The sequence below is a fragment of the Rhinolophus hipposideros genome, assembly GCF_964194185.1.
Source record: "Rhinolophus hipposideros genome assembly, chromosome: 19".
Lineage (NCBI taxonomy): Eukaryota > Metazoa > Chordata > Mammalia > Chiroptera > Rhinolophidae > Rhinolophus > Rhinolophus hipposideros.
Window position 1 is genome coordinate 54,428,503 of NC_138065.1, and position 23,881 is coordinate 54,452,383.

The following is a 23,881-nucleotide window of genomic DNA, read 5'->3' on the forward strand; positions in this document are numbered from 1 at the left end:
ACCAGTGTTGACTTTCACGTTGAAGTTTAATAAGCATTTGACATGAGGCAGGTAACTGGTGATAATGCTTTATGAGTTTACGACCAAACAAGCTTGGCCGTGTGTCTTGGTACCATTCGTTAGATAAAGAGGTCCAGGACGTAAGCCTGTGCACTAGCCGTCCTGCCATCCTCACCGAAACCTCCAACCAGGTAAAGCTGATCATTCCAGAGGCAGGTCCGATGGCCTGTGCGTTTCAGCTCACGGTCTGCACAGGCAAAGTGGAACCACAGGGGAGGAGACTTGCCTGTTGGGTAAGGCAGAGGGTGGGTTTTGGCACCCATGGGGCTCCAAGACCAAAGGCTTGCCCCTTTTTTCTCCTCACTTGATTGGCAGGCCTCTTCAAAATTCAGTATTCTGTGTATTCTTTTAACTCGCCAACTAATTCTCCTTGCCCCACCACTTTACCCTCTTTCTTTCTCTGGTTTCAGGTTCTCCCATCTTCCCACTGTCCCCTCCTCAACCATTAGGTGTCTCACGGGCATCGTAGATGTAGAGGTCATTGCAGATGGTGTCTCTAGCTCTGGTCAGAGTCTCTCCACCAAACAGCACAGCAAAGGGCCCCACCACAGAACATGAGTGATGCCGTAGTGCTGCGGGACCCTGCCGGGACCCTTGCCCACTGCTCACAAGCTTTGCAAGCTGTTGCGTCAAACGGGGGGCAGCAGGTGGTTCCTCCTTGGGAGAGAAAGGAGGGACTGTCGGGGGATTGGGGCTGAGTTGTAGCCCCTTCCACCCTAAGCAAGGTGTGAGTAGGTAACAAGTACCGTGACCTGCCCAGGACTCCAGTGCCCAGCTACTTCTGCTTCCGCTGACTTGCACCCACCAAAGAGCAGCAGCTGGTGACCTGGGCGGTGCCCAGGAGCTGGGAGGAGGGCGGCACAGTGCCCTGAGCGAGAGGCTGTGTGGCAGCCTTCTTCCTTATAGCTGTGGGGGAGCAGAAACTCGGGCCTGAGTTGGGTTTTCTGGGGAATCTCAGTGCCGTACTGCCCTTTCCCCTGTCCCACCCTCTGATAAGGATAAAAGAGGAGGCATGGGACAGAGGTAGGTCGGATGAGGGGGGTGGGGGGTTTCGGCCGGCATAGACATGGTGCCATCTTCCCAGGATGGAGGCTGTCAGGGTGAGGACGGGGACAAACTGCCAGCGGTATTGGTTAACCTTGGCTTTTCCAGAGTGTAGATAAAGGGAGGGCGGAAGGTTTGGGGCAGGGTTACCATACCAGTAAGTGCGGGCGCCGGGGTCCAGCCTTAAGGTGTAGATGCTGCCGTAGCGACGCTGAGTGCGGGTCCCGCCCTCCCGGCCGGCCACCCGCAGCTCTCGGTCGGAGAGGCGGGTGCAGGTGTGACTGCTGAGGCCGGCGGGGTGGCAGCTGTCGGGGGCCGCGGTCCACGCCTCCCACTCTCCGCGCTCTGTGTCCAGGGCGGCCACCGTGGCCAGGCGGCGCGACCCGTCCCAGCCGCCCACGGCGCAGAGCCAGCGCCCGCCCAGCAGCGCCGCGTCGTGGTGGCTGCGCCTCGGGCCGCTCCGTGCCCCCACCCGCACGGCCTGGCCCCCCGCCGGGTCCAAGACCACAGTGTCGCCGCTGGGCTCGCTCGCCCCTCCGGCCAGGAGGCCCCCCACCAGATAGAGCTGATCCCGCAGTTCCGTGCACGAGTGGAAGGCCCGCGCCAGGAGCGCGTCCCGGGCCACCGGCCGCCAGGTCCAGCGCGAGCCGCCTGCCCCGCTCGGGGGCGCCACCGCCATGGCGCGGCTGCGGGCTGCGGGCCTGGGACCGGGAGGGGCGCCCTCGGTGGGGAGCCCTCGGTGGGGCGCCCTCGGTGGGGAGCCCTCGGTGGGGAGCCCTCGGTGGGGCGCCCTCGGTGGGGAGCCCTCGGTGGGGAGCCCTCGGTGGGGGCTTCGGGGAGCCCTCGGTGGGGAGCCCTCGGTGGGGAGCCCTCGGTGGGGAGCCCTAGGTGGGGGCTTCGGGGAGCCCTAGGTGGGGGCTTCGGGGAGCCCTCGGTGGGGAGCCCTCGGTGGGGAGCCCTCGGTGGGGGCTTCCCGGAGCCCGCAGCGTCACGCCTCGAGCCCGCTCTCTGCCTCCGCCGTCGCCCAGCAACCACCGCCGCAAACCGAAGGTCGCAAAGCTCCGGTTACCATGGCGACAGGAGCTGTGCAAGCTCCGTCCTACGAATCCTGGGCGACTCCGGCGGTCAGAGAGCCTCAGGTCAGCGGCTCCTCCCGAGGGCCCGTCCCGAAGCGGCCAGGTGGCTGGTCTGCGGGGCGGGAGGGACCGCGTGTGACCCCCGGGCGCCGGGCAGCGGAGCCCTCGGCCGGCGCGGCTTCTGTCCCGCTGCGCCCTGACGCCCGGGGCGCTCATTCCTCCGGGAGCCTCGCTGTCCCGGCCACATAATGCGCACTGGCCAGTTCCCTCGGGGGCGTCCGGAGCCGGCCGGTGACGGCTCGCAGGCCCGCCCCAGCGGCTCGGCCGCTAGAGGGGAGCAGAACCCGGTCTCTGGGGCGTTGCCAGTGCGCGTGCGACGGCTGGGGTGAGGCACACCTGAGCCTGTCGCTGCTGGGTCCTGGAAAGATGAGTCCCATGTTCCGTCTTGCCCCCGGGGCTCCCACAGCGCAAGGAGACGGAGGTGCCGTGGCGTCTGGAGTCGAGTTGGGCGGGCAGCTGCCCAGCGCTGGGAGCTGGATGCCGGAGGCGCGAGAAGAACAGACCCCTGGCCCTCCCTGCATCTTCCTGTTGTTCAAGCCAGGCCCCTGAGCTGCTCTGTCCCCCAGGACCCAAGTCCAAGCTGGCAGATTGCGCTGCAGGAGGAACGCAGCACGGCCGGCCGGGGGACACAGGACTTGGGTGCCGCACGCTGGGCTGCGCGTGGATGGCAGTGATGATGACCGCTCCTTTTGCCTGTGGCTTCCACGCGTCAGCTTGATCCCCCTCGTGCGCAGGAAGGGGAGGGAATGGTCAGGGCTGCAGCGGGGTGGGTCCCTGTTCTGGGGTGTGATAGCACAGCAGGGCTTTGGCCCTCCTACTCCTAACTCTTGGTCCTCAGGGAAAACGGGGCAGGGAAAGTGGGGTCAGGAAGGGTACCAGGCCCTGTGCCCCACTTGTACCTTAAGGCTGGACTCGGTAATAGCTTTGAACGTCTTGGCCCTCCCAACTGTTGGTTTCCCTGAGTCTGATAAGGAGGGTTCAATGTTACAGATCATGGCAAAAAAAATCTGTAATAAGTCACTATACTTTCCCCCCGCCCACCCGCCTCCTTTAAGCCGTTGTTTCCCAGTCTAGTTGTGTAGGACACGGCTCCCTGGCCCACGCTGGTATTAGGAGCCTTGCACTGCCCCCGGCTGAGGCAGTCGGTTGGCAGTAGTCGGTCAGCCCCTGCCAGCCACTCACGCTGGCCGCGGCTGCCCCCGGTAGCCCACCGGGGCTCATGCCAACCTCCCGCTGCTCGCAGCAGCCCAGCTCAAGGGAGAGCGGTTACAATCTTAGCTGTAGAGAGCGCAGCTCACTGGCGCATGTGGGAACTGAATGGGCGACCTCCGCGTTGGGAGCAAGGTGCTCCAACCAGGGCCGGCCCTAAATCACTAACTTACAATGCGCTTGGCCCAAGTCCAGAAACTACTCCTCCTTAAGGCTTGCGACTGGCTAACGTCCCACAGCTGGATTCAGATCTGTCACCTCCTGGGATTTAGGCCAGCAGCCGCCTGTGGGTGGGGTCGTTTTGCTTGAATTTTATTGGCTGATATGCCAGTTTAGGGCTCTTGCTTTTGCCTAAGTCTGGCTGTTCTTTCTGCCAGACTCATTTTCTGCCTCTCCTGGACAGAACAGGGAACTCCCTACTCCAGGACCTTTCCATCTCCATCTCCCAGCTTTGTCTCCCCCTCTGCTCAGTTTCCACTCTGACTCTGAGTCTTCAGCAGTTGGCATCTCACCTGGACGCGGAGCCACTCTAGGTGTGCACCTCTTCTGGAGGTATCTTGTCATTGCTGCTCTCGGGGTAGAAGTTGCCCAGGACTCCTACCTCCCCTGGTTGGTCTGAACCAAACCCATATCTTAGAGGAGGCAGAAAAAACAAATAAACAAACAAAAGCAGGTTTTAAAAAAAGAAGAAAAGAGAAAACAAGTCAACAGCACTTGCATGTCACATACTTTACACCCCAGGGCGGCATCTCTAATGACCTGTCAATGACACAAAACTGAAAAGGCATTAAGCTACTGGCAAGGGTCGAGAGAGCTGTGAGATAGAAAGAAGGGCAGCCAGGGCGCCTCATCCACCTAATAATATCCAGGGACAACCTCTGTCCAGATGTGGGGGTGGGGACAGTTCATCCTGCAAGTCTCCTAATCCTGATGGGACTCTTTGAGTTTGGTCTCAGTTGGCCTTTACTGGCAGGCAAGGATCCCCGAGTCCAGCTTCACCACCCCACAAAGCTCTTCACCTGTTTTCTCCTTCCCTTAACCCCGTGTTCTGAGCAGAACCATCCCTGGTTCTCAGTGATGTTCAGTGCTCACACACACACACATCAACAGCAGGTCTTCGTGACCCTCTTGGAGACCTCTCGGTTCCCTCTGCTTTTATCTCCCAACCCTCTGGCTCTTCCTCTATTGTCCCCTGACACTTGCATGTTGTTCCCAAGCTCATTCTGACCCATTAACACCTGATTCTTTGCTCTCTGCTCAGCCAGAATAAGGACGTGGACCCACAAGGACAGAGGATGAGCAGGAAAAGAGACTGCAGGAGGCCAGATGGTGAGCGCTCCTGAGACGCAAGCCTGGAGGACCTGGGGAGGAAGGCAGGCTGGGGAACAGGCATCAGGTGAGTCAGAGAATGATGGAGAAGTGGGGTGAGGATGGGAAAGAACTTGAAGTTTTGAGGAACTTGGAGACACTGGGTGTGGAAGTCATTGTTGGGTGGTCAGAGCTGAGGGCTGTTTCTTGATCCGTAGACCTTCTACATTTTTGCCACGTCTGGAAGTGAAGGGGAAACTGAGGTTTGGGACGCTTCAAGGGGAGGCTGGAGGAGGTTCCCAGGGGTTGCTGTGAGGAAGGCACGAAGCACAGCTCGGGTGCCGCTCCGCTGGCTCAGGGACTCCGCTGGTCTCTACCCCTGCTTCTCCCATGTCTGGACCTGCCTGCTGCGGTCTCAGCTTGGAGGCTCTCGGCTACACTGCCTGTGGGGCTGAAGAGCACTGCAGGGCAGGGTCCAGGTCTCCAAGTGCAGTGGGAGTGACCAAAGGACGAGTCCTGCTGAAGCCGAAAGACCTGGCCCTGCTTCCCAGGACCAGGCAGAGCTCGAGCCTGGGGCCCCCGGCCCCCCAGCAGGGCAGCTGCACCTGCCTTCTGAGTGCTGGCGAAACACACAGATGGAGCTGCAGGTCTGAGGTGACTTTGGGTCCTGGTGGGAACAGAAAGGAAGGGGTCAGGGTTTTCAAGGTGCAGAAGAGGATTATGCTAACAAAAGCCAAAGAAAATGTGCCCTCAGATGACAGACACCCTCAGCTCCTACCAGTCCCCCCACTGCCTCTCCCCCAGGGGTCCTCTGGCTTCTCCCCACTCCTCTAATGTCTCCCCTCAGCATCTTCCCCACCCTCTTGCCTACCCTCCCAGCCCTTCCAGGCTTCTCCCAGCCCCTGCATCTCCTGGTGTCTTTCTCAATCTGAGCCCCATTTTCTGCTCTGCAGCTGTCCAGTCACCCCCCAGTGCTGGGTGCAGGGTGACGCTTGGTTGCAGGGCCTCAGGAGGCTCTCCCCTGGGTGGTGGCAGGAGCTCAGGCTGATGGCCAGGAAGTGGCAGTCTTTGGTTCAGGGAGGAGCCACACCCTTAGCGTCAGGCTGGGAAGCTGGAGCAGCCTAGTGTTACCTGGAGACAAGCCTGGTGTGGTGGGCTCTGCGGGCTTGGCTGGCCCCTGGAGTCTGCATCTGTGTCCCCAACAGGTGGGCTCCACTGTGTGGTCGGCATGGAGACAGGAGGGTGTGGGGAGTACAGCTTGGGGTCCGCATGAGAACCCATCCTCTCACCCAGTTCTCCGGGCACCACTTCGCTTTCACTCTTACTTCCTGCTCGCTGCTGTTTTCACCTTCAGAAGACAGTTCCTCAAGGGCTCCTACTGTTGTTAGACCCATCTGCCCAGGCCCTGGCTTCCTGGCCGTGTATTTACAGAATTGCTGCCTCCCTGGGGTGAGGGCTGTGCACGCAACAGCCTCCTGAGAAGCGGTGCCCAAGCGCACCTTCTGTCCAGCCACCTCGTACCCCGTGCGTCACTCTAGCTTTGGGGCTCTGTAGGGACAAGCAAGTGCAGGCCCCTGAGCGCCAGGGATGCTGTTAGGCCACCAGGAAGTGGGGTTGTCAGTACAGGACAGGGCTGGGACCGGGACTCCTGGGCCTGCAGGATAGGACGGCACCACATGTGGCAACGTTTAGAGGGAATCTCTGGGGAAACGGGGTCCCTATCCTAATACTGGGCTCCAGCTGGAGGGGAGGGAAAGCTGCTGGGACTCCTGCTCTCCTGGGGTCCCTCCCTCCCCATCCTGCATGGGAGGAGCAGGGGGACTGACTGGGGGGGAATCAGGTCCTGCAGTGCCAGAACCTCAACACCGCCCCGTACAAAGTGCAGAAACCAAGGCAACGAGCCGGGAACAAGACCCAGAGAAGCAGAGCTGTGTAGAAATGGACCCCCATTGCTTCCTACCTGTTCCGCTCTGAGGGGCTGCCCACTCGGGTCTCTCCCAAAGCCCTGTCCCCCACCCCTACCTGCTCTCTGACCTGGCACCTCAGCAGACAAACAGGATGTTACTCACAGGCGGAGCTCCTGTCCACTCCCACCCCAGCCCTCCCAGACGCAGTCCATGTGACCCTCACTCTCACTCTCCTGCTCCCCCACCCCACCCCACCCCTCCCTGTCCCTCCCTGACTCACCTCCAAGCCCCATTCACACAAACAAACATTTCAGCACTACCCACTCCAACCGGTTTGGCTCAGGTGTGCAGCCGGCCGTGGGGACCACAGTTGTGCCCTGCGCTGGGGTACAGCACGCTCTCCTAATCGAGGTCATGTGTTCTGTGTTGTCCCCTCCCTGGAGCCTGCACAGTGGAGCTCACGACCACGTGTCTGCTGGGTGAACTTGGGCACACGGGTAGGGACGTGCTAAAGACGCTGCCTTGGCTTGAATTGCTCCCCTTCTTAGGGCCAGAAGGTGTGGGAGGAGGGCATGGCGGTTCAGGGAAGAAGAAGGCACGGAGCCCAGGGGACCAGGCGCTGGTCTGGCAGACCTCCCCGCTGGTGCTTCCTTCCAGCCCCAACCCCAGGCTTCTCCCCGAAGACGGAAGGAAGGCTCTGAGTCTGAGGGTGCGTTCCCCAGGAGCAAGGCCCGTGATGCACGAGGGCTGGGGGCTTGGGGGAGGTGCTGGTTACGTGAGGAGACAGACCCCTTCCTCAAGCAAGGCCTGCAGTGGCTGTCGGGCTTGTGCGGTGCCCTGAGCCGTGTTCACAGGGACCTGAGCACGGAACAGTGTCATCTGTCCTGCCCCCTTTCAGTGGCACTCCCCCCATGGCTGGAGTTGGGGGCAAGTGACTGAGGGTCCCAACCAGGGCTCACAGACCTGACTGGAAGCACTTGGGGGGATGCATCGTGACTGGGACAGCTGAAGGACACACGGGGACTGGTACCTGCTTTCCCACCCTGGGCCTCAGTTTCTCCTGGGGTCTCCTGGACCAGGAGGGGTGAGTTCATGGGAAGGAAACCCTGTGATGGGATCGAAGTGTGCTGATCATAACACGGTGCTCCCCTGCCGCCCCCCGCCCCGCCCCCGCCCCTGGCACCGTGGCTGTCAAGGCAGCACTGGGGTGGGTCTGCTGCCCTGGCACAGGTAGGGTGAGGGGGCCTGAGTCCTGAAGAGGGTGGAGGTAGCATCCAGCCTGGTGCCTGAGGCCACCCCTGACCTACGGGAAAGCGCCTTTGAGGAAGACGTCCTGCCATGCTCGTTGCTGAGAGCTGGGACCTAGACCCAGCCTGGGGCCGCGGCCCAAGTCCAGGAGCCAGGTGTCCAGTCACTGCCCGCACCTGCCCCTCTGCATGCTGACACCCTGCCTCCGCCAGCTCAGGAGGGCCATGCTCAGGAGCCCACAGGCGGTCTCGTCCCACCCCCCAGTTTCCACATCGGCCCACTCCCCGGCACACAGCAGGCGCCCGTCAGCGTTTCATGAATTGAAGATCCTGGTTTAGTTAAGGAGATGAGGTGTGCACAGAGTGTGAGCACACAGCTGTAACGGGACTGGCAGGGGCTAAGGATTGTCATGGAGTGCAGACGTGTGGTCTCGTCCAGGGTCATGAGATAATGAGGAAAACGGCCACCAGCTGGTGGAAAGGCTCCTCTTTCCTCTCGGGCACAGCTGATGCCCTTTGGGACCCCTGGCCAGGTAAGGAGGAGGTGTTGAAGCTGAGAGGGCCCGCTTCAGAGCCCAGGAATCCGGGGGCTAATTCCTTGGTCAGTTCCTTTGCCTCTGCACATGGGTGGGATCAGGGGTCCCTTTTCAGGGGTCTTTGAACTTGGTCCCTGACTGGGGATAGAGGTGTCTGAGCAAACTGTGACAGGTCCTCCAGCAAGACCCTTCCCTCTCTGGGCCACTTCTCGTCTCAGGGCAGTGCTGTCCTTGCAGGAGCTGGGGGAGCTTGGCAAGGCCCCGGGAAGGGGCAAGGCTGGCAGGTGTGGGATTCTTAGGCTCCTTTCCCCCACAGGGCCTTGCCCCTGTTTCTCCTGGCCAGCTGCCTCCCTCTTCGAGCCACCTGGGCCTTCTACCCCCCTGCCCACCTTGCCTCTCCCTTCACAGCCCCTTCCACATGCTGATGATGGGATCCCACCCCCAGTTCCTTCCCTCGCTGGCGCCCATTAGCTAGCCCAGGACATGGGGGCGGCGTCTGCGGATCCCTGTGCCAGGCCCAGCCCCCGAGACGCACCTGTTCTGACCTGCTGAGCAGGTTCCCAGGTTTCTGCCGTCGTCGTTGGCCACGGCGTGGGAAGCAGCTCTGGGGGAGCTCCGAGCTCCCGGTCAGGGCTCCTTGGGGGTAGCTACAGCTGGGTGGGTAGAACGGGGCCGGGTCCCCTAGCGGAAGCCCCAGGGGGATAGGCAGGTGTGTCAGCGCCTGGGGACTCCGTGGCTTGCTGACTTCTGTGTCGGTGCCCCAGCCAGCTCTCGAGCCGGCTCCCAGGGAGGACTCGGTGGAACTTCAGAAACACTGGGCAGCTCTGCCTTTGGACCAATGCCCCCGTCCCTGGGAGCCGACATGTGGGGGCCTGAGGCCTGGCTGCTGCTGCTGCTCCTGGCGTCATCTACAGGTAGGCTTGCCTGGGCCTCGGGGACCCTCGCTGCTGAGCCCACGTTGGCACACACACACACACATACTCACACTCTTCCCTTTGACTCTGGACCCTCTCCACCCCAGCCATCAGAAGAGTCAGAGCAGCTCTTCTGCTTTGTGTCCCCTTCTAGCCCCAGGCCAGGTCACTATGTCTGGGGTCCCTGAGTGCCTGTGCCAAAGTCTGGCCTAGGCTGGAGCTGCCTCTGGGGGACCAGATAGGGTGACTGAGTGTAGGTGGGCAGAGAGGTGGGACTGGGAGGACCCTCCGCCCCAGGGTTTCCTAGAGGAGCCTTCGCTGACCCCTGGTGAGCTGGGTGGACACGGCTGCGCTGGCCTCAGCAGTCAGTGGGAATAGGGGCCTCTGATGCCCAGAGTGGCAGGTGGTTTCTGCCTCCTTCTGTTCCTGTGATGTCCTGGAGTACCAGACCGGGGCACCTGTGGGCCTCGGGTCCCTCTCTTTCCCTGCACTCAGTATTAGGTGCCAGGATGGTACCAGGTGATTACTTAGCTGAGTCGGGATACCTGCTAGGTAGGGTGTGGTCCCCTTTTGTTCATCCCTTGCCCCCCATTTTCTCAGACACCTTGTGTTACTTGTGTCTAATGTGTATAAAGCAGATATGACAGGATTTGGATTCTTCAGCACAGGGGGTGGGGGGAGAGTGCGTATGTTACGTGTGTGTGTACAGGACACACGGACTCGATGGGCCGTGCCCACGGTGATGAGTAACTGGAATCTTCGTCTTTGGGAAGGCGGGGACCTGTCTGCATAGGACAGCTCGACTCCCAGTCCTCAGAGCAGGAAAGGAGCCTGGTTGTCCAACAGGGCCCAGAAGCCGTGTCCCCACCTCATCCCCAGCTGATGGTGGGTGGGGCTGCTTTCCTTAGGTCTTGAAGTGGGAGGGTCGTGGGCCAGCCTGCCATCACAGGGCACCAAGCTCCAGCCCCTGCCATCCCCTGCCCCCCACATCTTAATTCCCACCTTCCAGACAGCCCTTCTCACTTGCTTAGGGCAAGACAGTGGGGACTGGTTGCTGGGGCCAGGGAACCCAGCAGCCACTCCCTTGAGGGCCGACCACAGCTAAAGAATAGAGTCACGATGTGTCAGGACTAGATGGGATCAAAGAGATCACGGCTCCAACTCCCTCACTGTACAGACGGGAAAACCAAGAGGAGTAGGTAGGCCGGTGAGACCTGCAAGGGCACTGTCAGAAGCACCAGCGGGTTCGTGTCTGCCCTTCTGAAGGAACAGGGCTCTGAGCACACAGGCCACAGCGGGACACGGGGTGCTGCAGAGATGACTGGAAGCCCACACGGCACACAGCTGTCCTTGCTGGAAGCTCCGGGGAGGGGTGAGGAGGCCCCTTTGGTGAGGGCATCACCTGGCCTTGCCCTGATGGGCGGGCCCTGTGCACAGGAAGGCAGGCTGGCTCCAGGGCTGCCCAGGAGGCCGGTGCCCAGCGGGCTGCACTCTGCTGCTGCCACCCGCACAGCCAGACAGACCAGACACGGCCCTTCACTGCCACCCCCATTCTCTGTGCTTAGGCATCTCCTCAGAGGCTCCTAGAAGTTGGAGTGTCTCTTGTCTCTGAAAAAGCCTCGGGTTCAGGCCCCATTTCTGCTATTAATTTGCTAGGTGACCTTGGGCAACTAAGAAACTAGACTTTGGGAGACCAAGAGGTAGGGCCAGAGACATCCAGGGCGGCCAGCTTCGGGGTTCTCCGGCTGTGGGGACATCAGCCCCTGACTGAGGGGCATGTCCTGGCTGCACTGTGAGTTGGGACCAGGGTAGCTTTCCCCTGGGCACTGCCTTCTGCCCCCAACTGCTGGGCCATTAGCTCGCTTTGCCCCCACCGCCCCCCCACCCAGTCCCCACCCCCGCCCCACCCCCGACAGTGAGGAGCCAGGAGTCCAGGCTTGGGAGGTGCCTGACACCACAGCTCTGTTTCTCCTTAATGGGATGAGTTTCCGGGTGAGGCACCCGCCCTCCTCCCTCGCCCATCTCCTGCCCTGAGGCCGAGGGCCCCAAATCTACAGACACCCCTCTAGCAGGGTCCCCCGCCCAGGTCTTTGTGTGGGCCCAACTGGCCCCCCGCAGGATCAGAGGCGAGGGTTCTCTAAATTCTGAGGCCTGTCCTCTGAGGGTGATGGTCAGCCTTTTGTCTGAAGTTAGTTTCCTAGAAAGGGAGGGGCCCATCCCTGCTTTTCTACTCCTGTTCACAGCAGGGGCAGGCTCTTAACTGTGGGACCCACCCAGACTCGTGGAAGCCAGAAAGGGAGGAGAACAGACAGGGAGGACCCGGGAGCCCCGTGGCCCCAGTGACCTCGGCCCAGCCTGCTGTTTCGAGTAGGGGCTGTGCTGAGGGGGCCCAGCCAGCTGAGCTGGCAGCCAGGACTGAGCAGACTCCAGGGTCACAGCCTCTAGGCTGCAGCCTGGAGATCCTGGGGTCCCCCAGGAGAAGTGAAAGGGCGCAAGCATCATGAGGGGAGAGTACGTGGGCTTTCCAGCCTACAGAACATACCCTTTCTGATCCAGGTGCAGACAGAGAAGGGGGGAGTGAGTGGGAGCTGAGTCAGAGGCCAGGAAGGGCTGAGCCTGGGGGCTGGGGCTAGGGGTGGAATCGAAACAATGAGCAGGGGATTCAGAAGTGGGGGCCATTGAGCCTCTGGGGTGGCTGGAAAGTGGTGTGAGCCCTCTCGCTGGCACAGGAGCTTGTCGCCCTTCCCAGAGTTTTCTGCCCCCTGCCCCTCTTGCCTTTAAAGCTGGTGTGTCCTGAGAGCTGAGCTGAGGCTGTGATTTGGGTGGGGCAAGGCTGGCCACACTTGGGGGGTGGCTGGCAGGATTGAGGCGGGGGCAGGGTGGGGGTTGGCGAGGATCTCAGGGGTTTGGGAGAAGCTGAGCTCTGGGTCTCCCACCCACAGTGTGGCTGTTGCGGTGACTCAGCCGGGCTCAGACTGGCTCCGGGGGGTTTAGGGGACTTATCTGTGCTGGGAGCTGTGTCTGGGCCAGAGCCGGCTGCCTCAAGGCCTGCCCTCCCCCATTGTTCTCACCTCCCTCTGAGGTTGGTGCAGTCCCCCTCCCCAGACTCTAATCGGTGGGTGGGCGCTTTGCTCGGGTTGGGAAGCTCTCGCTAAGCTGGGGGGCTTAGGACAGTGGGGGGTAAGTGAGGGAGGTCGGTGAAGGCAGAGGCAGAATCTCCTGCATTTCAAGTTCCTTAGCACTGCAAGGCCAAGATTATGGGGGAGGGGGAAGAAAAGGGACTTGCTGGGCTGTTCCTGTCACCCGTCCTGAATGGGGGGCTTCAGGGCTCCTCTCCCAGGACCTTTCCCGCCCCAGTCTCACCCATATCTTCCAGCTCTCTGTGATGGAGGCAGCTGCTGTGCAGTGAGGGGAGGCAGGGTTAACAAAGGAGAATGAGACCCTGGATGGCTTGGACCCCTCCCCCAGCCCCAGGCAGGACCCCCCCCCCCCAAAGCCACACCAGACAACCTTTACCCCAGGCCTGGCGCTGGAGCTGGTTTTTCTGGTGGTGGCAGCAGCAGCAGCAGCGGCCTGACACATTCCCAGGGAGAGGCCTCCTGGGGGGGCCAGAGGAGTAGCTGGGGGGGGGGGCAAGAGTGTGGGAGTCCTAGCAGGAATGGAGGAGCTGGGAAGGGAGAGCTTTTGTTTTGTTCAATTGGGGAGCCCTTGATGGAACTTCCCATCACCTGGAGGAACAGTCTCTGGGTCCCTCCACCTGAGATGACTCTGCCCTCCAGTCTGGGGTGAGGTGGGAGGGCAGCCTGGAGCACACTCCAGATGGACAGAGCCACACACCACTGGCCACTGGTAGGTGACAGGGGGACACACAGAAGCCAAGGGAAACCCACATGGAAATAGTTGCTGTGTGCACAGTCCATGGAATAGGAAGCACGCCCTGACACAACATGGTATTGAGTCGCACACACGTTGTCACACACCACCGATGAGCGCACACTGTCCTGAGGACCAGACACGAACATGTGTGACACACTCCAACTTAACACCAGGAGACAGCCTCATGCACCCACGGCCCAACGCTGAGCACCAGGCCGTGGGCACCAAAGCTACACGTCGCATACACACGAGACTCACAGAGCCGACTCGGGGGCCCCAGCGAGCACCCCTGAATGTACTAGCAGGGGATGCTGACAGAGAAACGCCCCTCAGAAGGAAGAGCCTCCTTTCCCAGACACTGCAGCTTCGGACTTCATTTCCCTCCTAAGGTCAGAGGCCAGGTGTCAAACAGATAGGGACTTTGGGACCCAAGTACAGGGTGGGGAGCAGTCAGCCAGCCCCAGCCAGAAGTGCAGGGCCCTCTGGGAGCGGGTGGGCGGGGCACACGGAGGGCAGGGCCCCAAAGAGGCCGTGGGGGCCTGGCCAGGGTGGGGAGGCCAGGGCAGGGATCCCGTTGGGCCAGTTGGGCCTGTTCTCTCCCTTGCGCAAGGTGCTGGCTGCTGGTCGCTCGGTCTGGTCTCCGAGGAGCAGGAGGGGCCAGGGACGAGTGCCCAGCCAGCAGAGTCCATCACAGGCCCCAGCAAACAGCTTGCAGCAGAGGGTCCACGGGATTGGCCACTCCATGCCCGCATAGGCAGGCAGGCAGGTGTCTCCTTTACGCTGACGCCAGGGGGCACTGGGTGGGAAAGAGGAGGAGGAGACACCCTCCTAACCCTGGCCTGGGAGTCTGGGTCCACTCAGCCCAGGACGGATTCTGGAGCCCAAGCTCTCTTCCTTGTGTGGTGTGTGTTTGTGTGGGGGGTGTCTCTGTGTGTGAGAGGGTGTGCGGGGGTGTGGGTATGTGTGTGAGGGGTGTGTGAGAGGGTGTGTGGGGGGGTGAAGCTGTGTGTTGAGAGGTCTTGCCCCAAGCTAAGATGCCCCCTCTGAACTGGATTTGGGGCAATGGGGGCTGCAAGAGATGCAGAAGGGACTTTCCTGCTTTAAGGGGTTCTTCGTTCCACAAAGCTTGGGCTTGTCGCTTGGGAGTACAGATCTTGGCTTCAGGCATGAGCTGGGTACTCAATACCTCTTGTGCCCTAAGAAGATATTTTTGGGGTAAATGTGGGTGATTAGTGGTGGGCAGACAGTTGACAAGTGTAAGGATGGGAATGAAAAATATGCCGTCTGATACTGTCCCGGAAACAGTCTTTAGAAGGGTTTGAGTGTCCCGGCGGAGCAGGGCCTAGAACCCGTGGCCACACAGATGCCAGTGTTGAAACAGGCCACTGGGCAGCCCTGCTCCCGTCGGGGCCAAGGGGGTGCAGGGCACAGGTGGTAGCTGGACTCCCAGGCTGGGCTGGGTGGGACCACATCAGCTCAGGCAGCTCAGGGCCCTGGCATCTGGCCCTGCAGGTCTGTCCGGTCCTGTTCAGGTCCTGGCCCTCCCTCCACCCCAGGCTCTGCCTCACTGGACCCCTCTGTCCACTCCTGGGGGCTTCACTGCCCCTCTTCCCCACTTCTCCCTCTATCCAGTGCACAGCTGCTCCCTTGGGCAGTGAACCCAGTTAGCCAGCCTATCTTGCCTGCACCCCAGGGTCGCCATGCCAAGCACCCCCTGCCAGCCCAACCAAAGACTCTTATTCTTGTTGGTCCATCCTTTCCTGCTGCCTGTCTCTCATTCATTCACTCATTCATTCATTCACCAAGTCGGCTATGAACTGTAATTGAGTCCCAATTATATGGCAGGCATGCAGACCGCATGCTCCCAGAGGAAGCTCTAAATCAGAAACAGTGTTTCCACGTGTGAAGTGAGACCCAGTTTCTTCTCTGAAGAGCTCAGTCTGGTGGGAGAAGCAGACAAGAAAATATCAAATACCATCTATGAGAAAATGGGCTAAGATGGGGTAAAAGCAGCTGCCCAAGGACTGGAAGGGCACCTCCCCTTGCCTGAGGTGGGGGTGGGGAGGGAGGGCATCAGGAAGGAGTGAGTCTATCCCAGTGAGTCTGAAGGATGAGTAGGAGTCACCCAGGCAGGGTGGGGCTGTCCAAGCAGGGGCCATGCAGACGAGCAGCTGGCCAGAGGCAGGGCCCAACTTGGGAGCTGCTGGAACCCACTTTGCTTCCGCAAGTGGCTCTCGCACCCCAGGGGGCCTTCTACTGGGGACCCCTGAGGCCTACACTTCACATGTTTATTCCCCAGCTCCAAGTTTATTTCTTCCCAACTCTGAGCTTCCCCAGGCCCTGCCTCCCTCATGTCAGTCCTCCTAGAAACCTAGACGTCATCTTTGAGCCTTTTCTGTGTCTCGGCTCTTTCTGGTCAGTGACCAAATCCTGCTGAGTTTCCCCCAGAACTTTCCCCTCCGTCCCACCTGCAGCACTGTGAGGGCTGTTGCTGAGGACAACGGGCAGCGCACCTCCAGCCTCGTAGTGAGTCCCCATTTCCTGTTGACCAGATCTGAGTTCCTCTGTCTAGTATGGAAGGTCCTGGGTGATTTGTTCCCAGCCATAGTCTCACCCCTGCCTCCGTCCTGCCTTCCCACGGCCTCTGGGCAGCCGCCGTGGTAGCTCCCCTGGAATGCCTTCTGGGTGTGCCCCCCTCCTGATCCCACCCAGCTCTGCATGGGCCTTCCCACGTGATTGGAATCCACAGGACTGGTGCCCCGCACGGCTCCGGGCACTAAATCAGAAATCACCACGTGTCCAGTCGGTCTCCATATGCACTGATGTCACATTTTGTGAGGGCAGAAAATGCTATAGGACAGGTGTCCCTGAGTGCCTTGTTCTGCGCATCACTGTCCTCCGTGGTCGTCCCCACATCGGCTGCTCTGATTCTGGCTTATTGTTCTGAGTGTCCCGGTGTGTCTGCCCTGACCTCATGTCTCTGGGCCTTTCCGTCTTCACCACTTGCTTGTCCCTTCCCGGGAGCCTCAGCTCGTTCCACTCCTCCCACACTGAACACCTTCCTCTCTGGGAATCCAGGTCTCTCATCTTTAAGCCATGAGAAGCATGTTCCAAAGGGCCTGCTGGGTGGACATTCCCTTGCCACGGGCTCTTCCCAGGTGCCAGCTGCGCCTGACCCTTCCTCCTCCTGAGAGCACTCACTTTCCCCTTTGGTAGACGCATTTGGCTTCGTGCACAGAAGCTGCATTCCCCAGAGAGGACGGGAGGGCAGTCCCCACCTTGCAATTGCTCAGGAGACAGCCCTAAGCTGGGAGAGGGTGTGGCACTTCCATACCTGTCTGCCCGCCTAGGCAAGTCACTTCCTCCCTGGGTCTCAGTTTCCTCATCTGTTAAATGGTGCTAATAGCACCTCCCTCTTGAGAATGTCCTGTGGGTGTAATGAGGTAATGGACTGAACGCGCTTTGCAAGCATGAACGCTGCGGGAGCCCCTGCTGCCTTTGCCTCGATTGTCTAACCCCGGCTGCCTCTGTCTGCCCGGCAGGCCGGTGCCCTGCGGGCGAGCTGGAGACCTCCGACCTGGTGACCGTGGTACTGGGCCAGGACGCACAGCTGCCCTGCTTCTACCGAGGGGACCCTGACGAGCAGGTGGGACAGGTGGCCTGGTTGCGCGTGGATGCGGGCGCCGCTGCCCGGGAGCTGGCGCTGCTGCACTCCGAGTATGGGCTGCACGTGAGCGCGGCCTACGAGGGCCGCGTGGACCGGCCGCCGCTCCCACGGAGCCCCCAGGACGGCGCGGTGCTCCTGCGAAACGCCGTGCAGGCCGACGAGGGCGAATACGAGTGCCGCGTGAGCACCTTCCCCGCCGGCAGCTTCCAGGCGCGGCTGAGGCTGCGCGTGCTGGGTAAGCGGGGCTGCAGAGCAGGGGCGGGCTGCAGGGGTGGGGGCAGGACAGGGCAAGAGGCAGCGGCGGGAGCGGCAGGTACCACCGGTCTGCCCGGCACCCACGTGGTCGGGACTCCACACCTCTGGCTCAGCCTTGGGGAGACCCCATCTGTTAGGAAGTGCCCCATTCTGTCGACGGGGAACCTCCCTCTTGGTTTCTTTCACCCGTGGGTTCACATGGCCCAGGCTTATTCCCTCTCAGTCGTGCCCTCTCCTCTTTGCTCCCTGAACCAGCCAGCACCCCTCCTCCTGTGTGCCCACCTTGGTCCCTCACCTGCAGTGCCTTTCCAGGTCCTCCCATTCCTACCCTAACCCTCTTCTCTAAGCTAAACTTACGGGTCTTTAGAACAGTTCTACCCAAGACACCCGTTCAAAGCCTCCCTCACATCTGGGCTCCCTGTGGGGCTGGACCCCGATGTGTGTGCCCAGGTATGACTGTGGGTGGGGTAGTATCTTTTGGAGACCACTGTCCTTTAAAGCACTTTGCACTGTGGGCACTTGTGTGAAAGCTAAGTCTTCTGCATTCTATGCTTTGGCTGTTCATGTTGTGAAGCTGAAAGTAAAGGCCTTCACAGTTTTCCTTGACCTACATGGAAGTTAGTGACACCAGCTGGTGGTAGGAAAATGTGGCTGTGAGTCTAAACTTCAGCGACCCGAGCCTCAGTTTCCCCCTGTGAAACGGGGATGATAACATCTATCTACCTCAATGGTTTGATGACAGGATTAAATGAAGTCACTTTGTAAAGTGTTCAGCATAATACTTGGCACACAGTAAGTGCTTAATTAATGGTGCCTATTATTATTATGCACATGTTATCTGGATAGTTTTTAAATTTCTTCGTTTTCATTCAAAAATGACCCATGCTCATTGTAGAACATTCAAACAATGGACAAAGGTATAGAGTCAGATTAAATTCTACCATCCGCTGCTGTCTCTCTTGGTGAAGTAACAGAAGAAAAAGGTGCCTGAGACTTGCACATGTGCAAGACGGGCCTGGGGTGGAGCGTCCTGGCCCAGGTTGTGCAGACTGTGACCCTCTCCCCCATCCACAGTGCCTCCCCTGCCCTCACTGAATCCTGGTCCGGCGCTAGAAGAGGGCCAGGGCCTGACCCTGGCCGCTTCCTGCACAGCAGAGGGCAGCCCAGCCCCCAATGTGACCTGGGACACAGAGGTCAAGGGCACAACCTCCAGCCGCTCCTTCAAGCACTCCCGCTCAGCTGCTGTCACCTCAGAGTTCCACCTGGTGCCTAGCCGCAGCATGAACGGGCAGCCACTTACCTGCGTGGTGTCCCACCCTGGCCTGCTGCAGGACCAGAGGATCACTCACATCCTACAAGTGGCCTGTGAGTACTTGGATCAGCGTCGGGGACGTGCCGAGAGGCCTGAGCCAGCCTGAGTCCTGTGCCACGTTGTGTGGCTGAGACAGCGCTAGTCGGAAGGTGGAAGGCCTGGAGCACGCCCCAGAAACCTGGGCGAATCACTGAGACCTCACAGACGTTCAAGTGTCCTCCTCTTTACAGAGGATGTTGCCTGCTTCACAGGGACATGGGCACACACGGAGCCGAAAGCACTTTGTGAGACACAGTTTAGAGCTTAGGGATGGACAGACGGGACGAGCCCGGGCTCTCTGCTCGCCGCTGTCATGCAGTCTTGTTAGGGCTGCACCATTGGCAGTGAGGACGACCCTCCCCCTTGGCAGGGTCCCCAGGGGGTGCAGACAGGACTGCCCACACCCTGCATGGAGCGCAGGGGAAGCAGGTGTCTCCCCAGCAGTAGGTTTTGACCCTCTGGGGACATAGAGCTGTTCTCTGCTCGGACTAACCCAGCCCTTGGCACAAAGTAGGTCCTCCACAAATGTTTGTTACAGAAATGAAGTAGTAGGATAGTTTAGCCTCTGAAGGATCAGGGAGCACTTACGGAATACCTGCTGTGACTGGCAATACCTGGCGTCACGGGGACTCAGAAGAAGCAAGCAACCTGTTGGCATTTGGTGGCATTAAGAGGCCCCTTGCACTGGTTAAACCTCCCTGAGCCTCCCTGAGCTTAGGGAGGGGGCCATGTGGCTGGGAGAGGGCAGGGGGCTGTCCCAGGCCTCATCCCCATGTTTTCTCCCTTCACCTTCCATTCCAGTCCTTGCCGAGGCCTCTGTGAGAGGTCTTGAAGACCAGAAGCTGTGGCAGGTTGGCAGAGAAGGGGCTGTTCTCAGATGCCTGTCTGAAGGGCAGCCTCCCCCCTCCTACAACTGGACACGGTGAGGCCCACTTGGGACCAGAGCCACCCCCCCCACGGCCAGCATGTACTCGTTACGGGTTGGGCCATAGATTCTGAACCCCACATAAGTTGGGCTTCATGTTCCCACCGATACAAGAACACGCATGGTCAGCAAACACCATCACTCACACCCGGGGGTCTCAGGTTCATGGTCGTTGGGTGGGCATAAGCCAGGAACACCTCGGCTTTGTTCTGACTTTTAAATGCTGAAATATAATTCAGTATTTAGATGTCAATATTTTATATACTTATATAAGTTCCTAAAGTGGGTAAGACAAAAGATAGAGCTGATTGTGTTTCTAACCAACTCCTGCTTCATCTCGGGACCAGCACCTCAGAGACTGCTGCCTTTTCCCGGGGCATGTGGTGTCGGGAGTCCGGGCGGGGCCAGGAGTGCACGTGTGTGAGCCCAGGGCAGGCATGTGGCCTTGGGCTCTGCACGCAGCGCTGTGGGTGTGGGGCGTGCAGTCACCTTTCCAAGTGCCTCTGGGCCCCGGCGGGAATGAAGTGTCCTGTTGTGTGGACCTTATCCCACGTGTTCCTGGTACCCCGTGCTGGTGACGTGATGCCTTTGGGAGCATGGGGATGGCACGCGTGTGTGGGGTGCCTGGGTCCGGCTGGGCGGCAGGGAGAAGGGGGCCGCTGCCTAGACCTGCCTGGGGCAGGGTGGGACACTGTGGGAACAGCCTGCGGCGCTGGGTGACGTCATGGAGGCGGGAGGTGGAGAGCGGTCTGGGCATGTTGGGCGGCGGCACCCATCAGCTTCGCTGCCCTCCAGGCTGGACGGGCCTCTGCCGAGCGGGGTGCGAGCAGAAGGGGACACCCTGGGCTTTCCCCCGCTGACCACTGAGCACAGTGGCGTCTACATCTGCCACGTCAGCAATGAGCTGTCCTCGAGGGACTCTCAGGTCACTGTGGAGGTTCTTGGTAAGCACCCGGGCAGACACAGGGACCTGGGCCCCGGGCTGGTGGGGACAACGGAAGCCGCCACCCTGGATGGGGGAGGGGCTGGCCTGCGGGTCAGGGCGGGGCCGGCGGGCTGCGGTGCCCCCCTCACGCAGTGGTCGCGTCCACAGGCCCCGACGAGGCCCCCGGGAGGCAGGTGGACCTGGTGTCGGCCTCCATGCTGGTGGTGGGTGTCATCGCAGCGCTCCTGGTCGGCCTCCTGGTGGCAGTGGTGCTGCTGATGGCCCGGTACCATCGGCGCAAGACCCAGCAGATGACGCAGAAATAGTGAGTGCCAGCCGCTCCTGGGACGGAGGGCAAGCAGGAGGTGGGCCGGACCAAGGGCGTAGGCAGCTTGGGGACCGCAGGGGGCGGAGCCTCTGAGGGGGAGGAGCTTGGGGCCTGAGCCCCGCCTGGATGACCACAGCCACACCACCTGCCTGAGGGCTGCACCCGTGTGCCCAGATGTCACCAGGTACAGACGCTTGCACACCACACGCACGCTCTACCTGCAGCCGCGGGCTCACGCCTGCAGGAGAACACAGCACCCACACCTGCAGCCCCGACTCACAGGCTTGCCGTGGGGGGGGCCACCGCCCTCAGCTCCTGACCCGGGGGTGTCTTTCCCAGTGAGGAGGAGCTGACCCTGACCAGGGAGAACTCCATCCGGAGGCTGCATTCCCATCGCTCAGACCCCAGGAGCCAGGTGTGTCCTGGGGGCCCTCTGCCTCCCCGGAGCACAGCCCTCCCCCGCGGGGCCACTGACTGGGAGCCCGGGCACAGCCTGTGGGGGAGCAGAGCTGGTCCGGGCCTGCTGGGCTCCCCTGGGAAGCCACCATCAGCGTCAGCGTCAGCACTGGTTCCACGGTGGGGTTGTGGCGGAAGTGGGGGGAGGAAACAAGGGTGTTTGTACCAAGGACAGAGTGGACTGTGGGGTTGGGGGGAAGGGGGTGAGGGAGGACAGGCGAGCGGGGAGCCCAGTTCTGACTCCTGCCCCATGTCCGGGCCCCGCAGCCGGAGGAGAGTGTAGGGCTGAGAGCCGAGGGCCACCCTGATAGTCTCAAGGACAACAGTAGCTGCTCTGTGATGGTGAGGCCCCCGGCCCCACCCGTGTCCCTCCCCAGGCCCCCTGCCTCAGCCCTGGCTCAGGCAGCTCCCTGCACCCTGGTCCCATGTCCCTTCCCGATGCCTAGCGCTCCTGGCCCCCTCTCTGAGCCCTGCGCCTCTGACCCCACGGTTCCCCACTAGCCCCTCCGGTCTGGCTGCCCTACTTTGGTCCCTGACATACCCTCTGCCCTTGGCCTCCAGAGTGAAGAGCCAGAGGGCCGGAGTTACTCCACGCTGACCACCGTGAGGGAGATAGAGACACAGACGGAGCTGCTGTCTCCGGGCTCCGGGCATGCCGAGGAGGAGGAAGATGGGGACGAAGGCATCAAACAGGCCATGAACCACTTCGTGCAGGAGAACGGGACGCTGCGGGCCAAGCCCACCGGCAATGGCATTTACATCAACGGGCGGGGGCACCTGGTGTGACCCCAAACACCCATTTCTTCAGGAAGATGCTCCCACCCCACTGACTGCTGATCCTCTTCCTCCAGCCCTTCCGTTCAGTGACCAGAGGGCCGAGTCCCTCCTGTGTGTGTGTGTGTGCGCGCGTGTGCACGCGTGTGTGAGTGTTGGCTGACTGCGTGTGTGTGGACGGGCGACTGTCTATGGTGCGCATCGTGCTGTCACGTCAGAGTCCAGGACACTGGTCTGTATGAGCCATGGGACTCGGGCAGCTGCCTGGGGAAGGCCGGCTGGTCGCTGGTGTGCTATGTGACTCAGGCCTGCCTGTGGACGCAGTATTTCCCTCAGACCCCAGAGCAGTATTAAGGAGCCGGAGGATGGAGGCGACAGGTGGACGCTGTGGCACAGCCAGGTGTGCGGGCGCAGCTGGAGCTGGAATCTGGCATCCCAAGTGGGGGAGCGGGCTCCCACCACCTGGGAGCCGAGGGCAAGTGGCCTGGGGGTCTGCGATCTCCCACTGCCTGAGAAGGAGCCCTCTGCCCTCCAGCCTGGAGCCTGCTGCTCGTACAGACTTTCTGTGAATGCACCTGCCGAGGGGCTTCTGTAAGGACCACTGCTACACACCCTCTAGTAAGAGAAGAGGCTTGATATGTGTGAATGTTTGTTATTACCAGGATTGTTCAAAGTGAGGCCAGTTTACACAGCAATTCAGCAAAGTAGCCTGCACTCACAGCCCATCCCAGGGGGTTACTTCCTGTGGTTCTGAAATGTGCTCCTTGTGGCATCTTAACCTAGGTGGCCTCTTGGGGGGAGACTGCAGTGAGTGGCTTTGGGGGACAGACTAGGGTCCTCGGCCCTCTCGGCCCCCAGCTCGTCCCCTAGCCTCCTGTCTCTTCTCAGTTGTGTGCACAGTTGTTGGTGGTTCCTTGGGGGGTTGTTGGGACTTGGTAACAGGGCTCCTGGTTTAGTTGTGATGTAGGGGAGAGAGGATAGTGGCTCCAAGGAGCATGGAGGTGCCGGTGAAGGAGCTGCTGGGGACAAGCATGTCCCTATCCCCCAGGGGTCTTGGGCCACTGCCTCAGGGCTTCTGTGGCAGTTTCTCTGGGTGGAGGCTGGGGTTAGATAAGGTCTGTTAATGCCTCGTCCAGCCAAACACTCTTAGCCAGAATACCTAGATTTGTGCCCAAACTCCGCTTGGCCTGGAATGTGCTGGAGTTCTGGACCAAAGGAGAGATTCCCAGCCTAACCCTGCGCCCCAGCCAGCCCCGGACTTTGGGTTTGGACCCTCGTATGTACATTCTGTATAAATATATGCATATCTGTACATAAAATGATATTCTGTTTTTAAATAAACAGATAGAACCTGTTCTGTCTGGCTTCCATCTTGCCCTCTGAGCTGTGTAAGCCCTGAACCCCTGTACCCTCTTTTAGCACCACCCTCCCCGTGATCCCAACGAGGGGCGGCCTAGCGGCCTGTGGCCCAGAGGGAAAGGGGAGTGACACGGCCTCCACAAGACCAGCAGCCACTGAGAGTCCCCAGATGGGACAGTGGAGCTCAGAGCCCCTCCAGGACAGGCAGCACCTCGGTTTGCAGGGTTGGGACGCTGTGTCACGCTGGAGTTCCCCGCCCCAGGCCTGGAGGTAGGCAGCAGTGCGCGCTCATTACAAAGAAGCAGAGCCTTTCACGAGCCCCACAGAATGAATGTTCGAGGGGGGAGGATTTGAAGATGGTCTCACCAACTCCCTTCACTTTCGTGTGTGGAAACGGAGGCTCTGTGGACGCCTGTCACTCCACAGGTGACAGGCCTGTGGGGGCAGCCCTGTGCTGCTTCACTTCCGGGCCAGCCCCGGGTCTCCACCTGAACCCCAGAATTCTGGTCTCCAAGGGTCAGTCACCTGCTGCGGCCCTGGCCCCCCCCAAAGCTCTGACGTCACCTCCCCTCGGCCAGTGAGGGAAGTCCCAGCCGTGGGTGAG

General features: G+C 60.7%; 2 protein-coding genes across 16 annotated transcripts; one reads left to right on the forward strand and one right to left on the reverse strand.

Annotated features, from left to right (window-relative positions):
• Positions 1 to 9: 9 nt before the first annotated feature.
• On the reverse strand, positions 10 to 2,529 carry KLHDC9 (kelch domain containing 9). Its single transcript, XM_081024773.1, has 5 exons — positions 2,034 to 2,529; positions 1,260 to 1,825; positions 807 to 966; positions 519 to 717; positions 10 to 286 (listed from the first exon to the last, which is right to left on the reverse strand). Exons 1-5 carry the CDS (start codon positions 2,394 to 2,396, stop codon positions 120 to 122), a joined length of 1,455 nt encoding a protein of 484 aa, XP_080880899.1. The 5' UTR covers positions 2,397 to 2,529; the 3' UTR covers positions 10 to 119.
• NECTIN4 (nectin cell adhesion molecule 4) lies at positions 1,797 to 23,272 on the forward strand. 15 transcript variants are annotated; one of them, XM_081024761.1, is made up of 12 exons: positions 2,201 to 2,243; positions 4,715 to 4,845; positions 4,976 to 5,411; positions 9,212 to 9,361; positions 16,780 to 17,139; positions 18,234 to 18,524; positions 19,312 to 19,432; positions 20,231 to 20,379; positions 20,529 to 20,685; positions 21,028 to 21,103; positions 21,412 to 21,486; positions 21,706 to 23,272. In XM_081024761.1, exons 4-12 carry the CDS (start codon positions 9,286 to 9,288, stop codon positions 21,928 to 21,930), a joined length of 1,530 nt encoding a protein of 509 aa, XP_080880887.1. In that variant the 5' UTR covers positions 2,201 to 2,243; positions 4,715 to 4,845; positions 4,976 to 5,411; positions 9,212 to 9,285; the 3' UTR covers positions 21,931 to 23,272. The 15 variants fall into 15 exon arrangements, with proteins under 15 accessions (XP_080880897.1, XP_080880898.1, XP_080880887.1 ...); XM_081024770.1 differs by lacking the exons at positions 2,201 to 2,243; positions 4,976 to 5,411 and adding exons at positions 2,580 to 2,966; positions 3,921 to 3,982 and having other exon boundaries at positions 4,711 to 4,845; XM_081024771.1 differs by lacking the exon at positions 4,976 to 5,411 and having other exon boundaries at positions 1,797 to 2,243.
• The last annotated feature ends 609 nt before the right edge of the window (positions 23,273 to 23,881 follow it).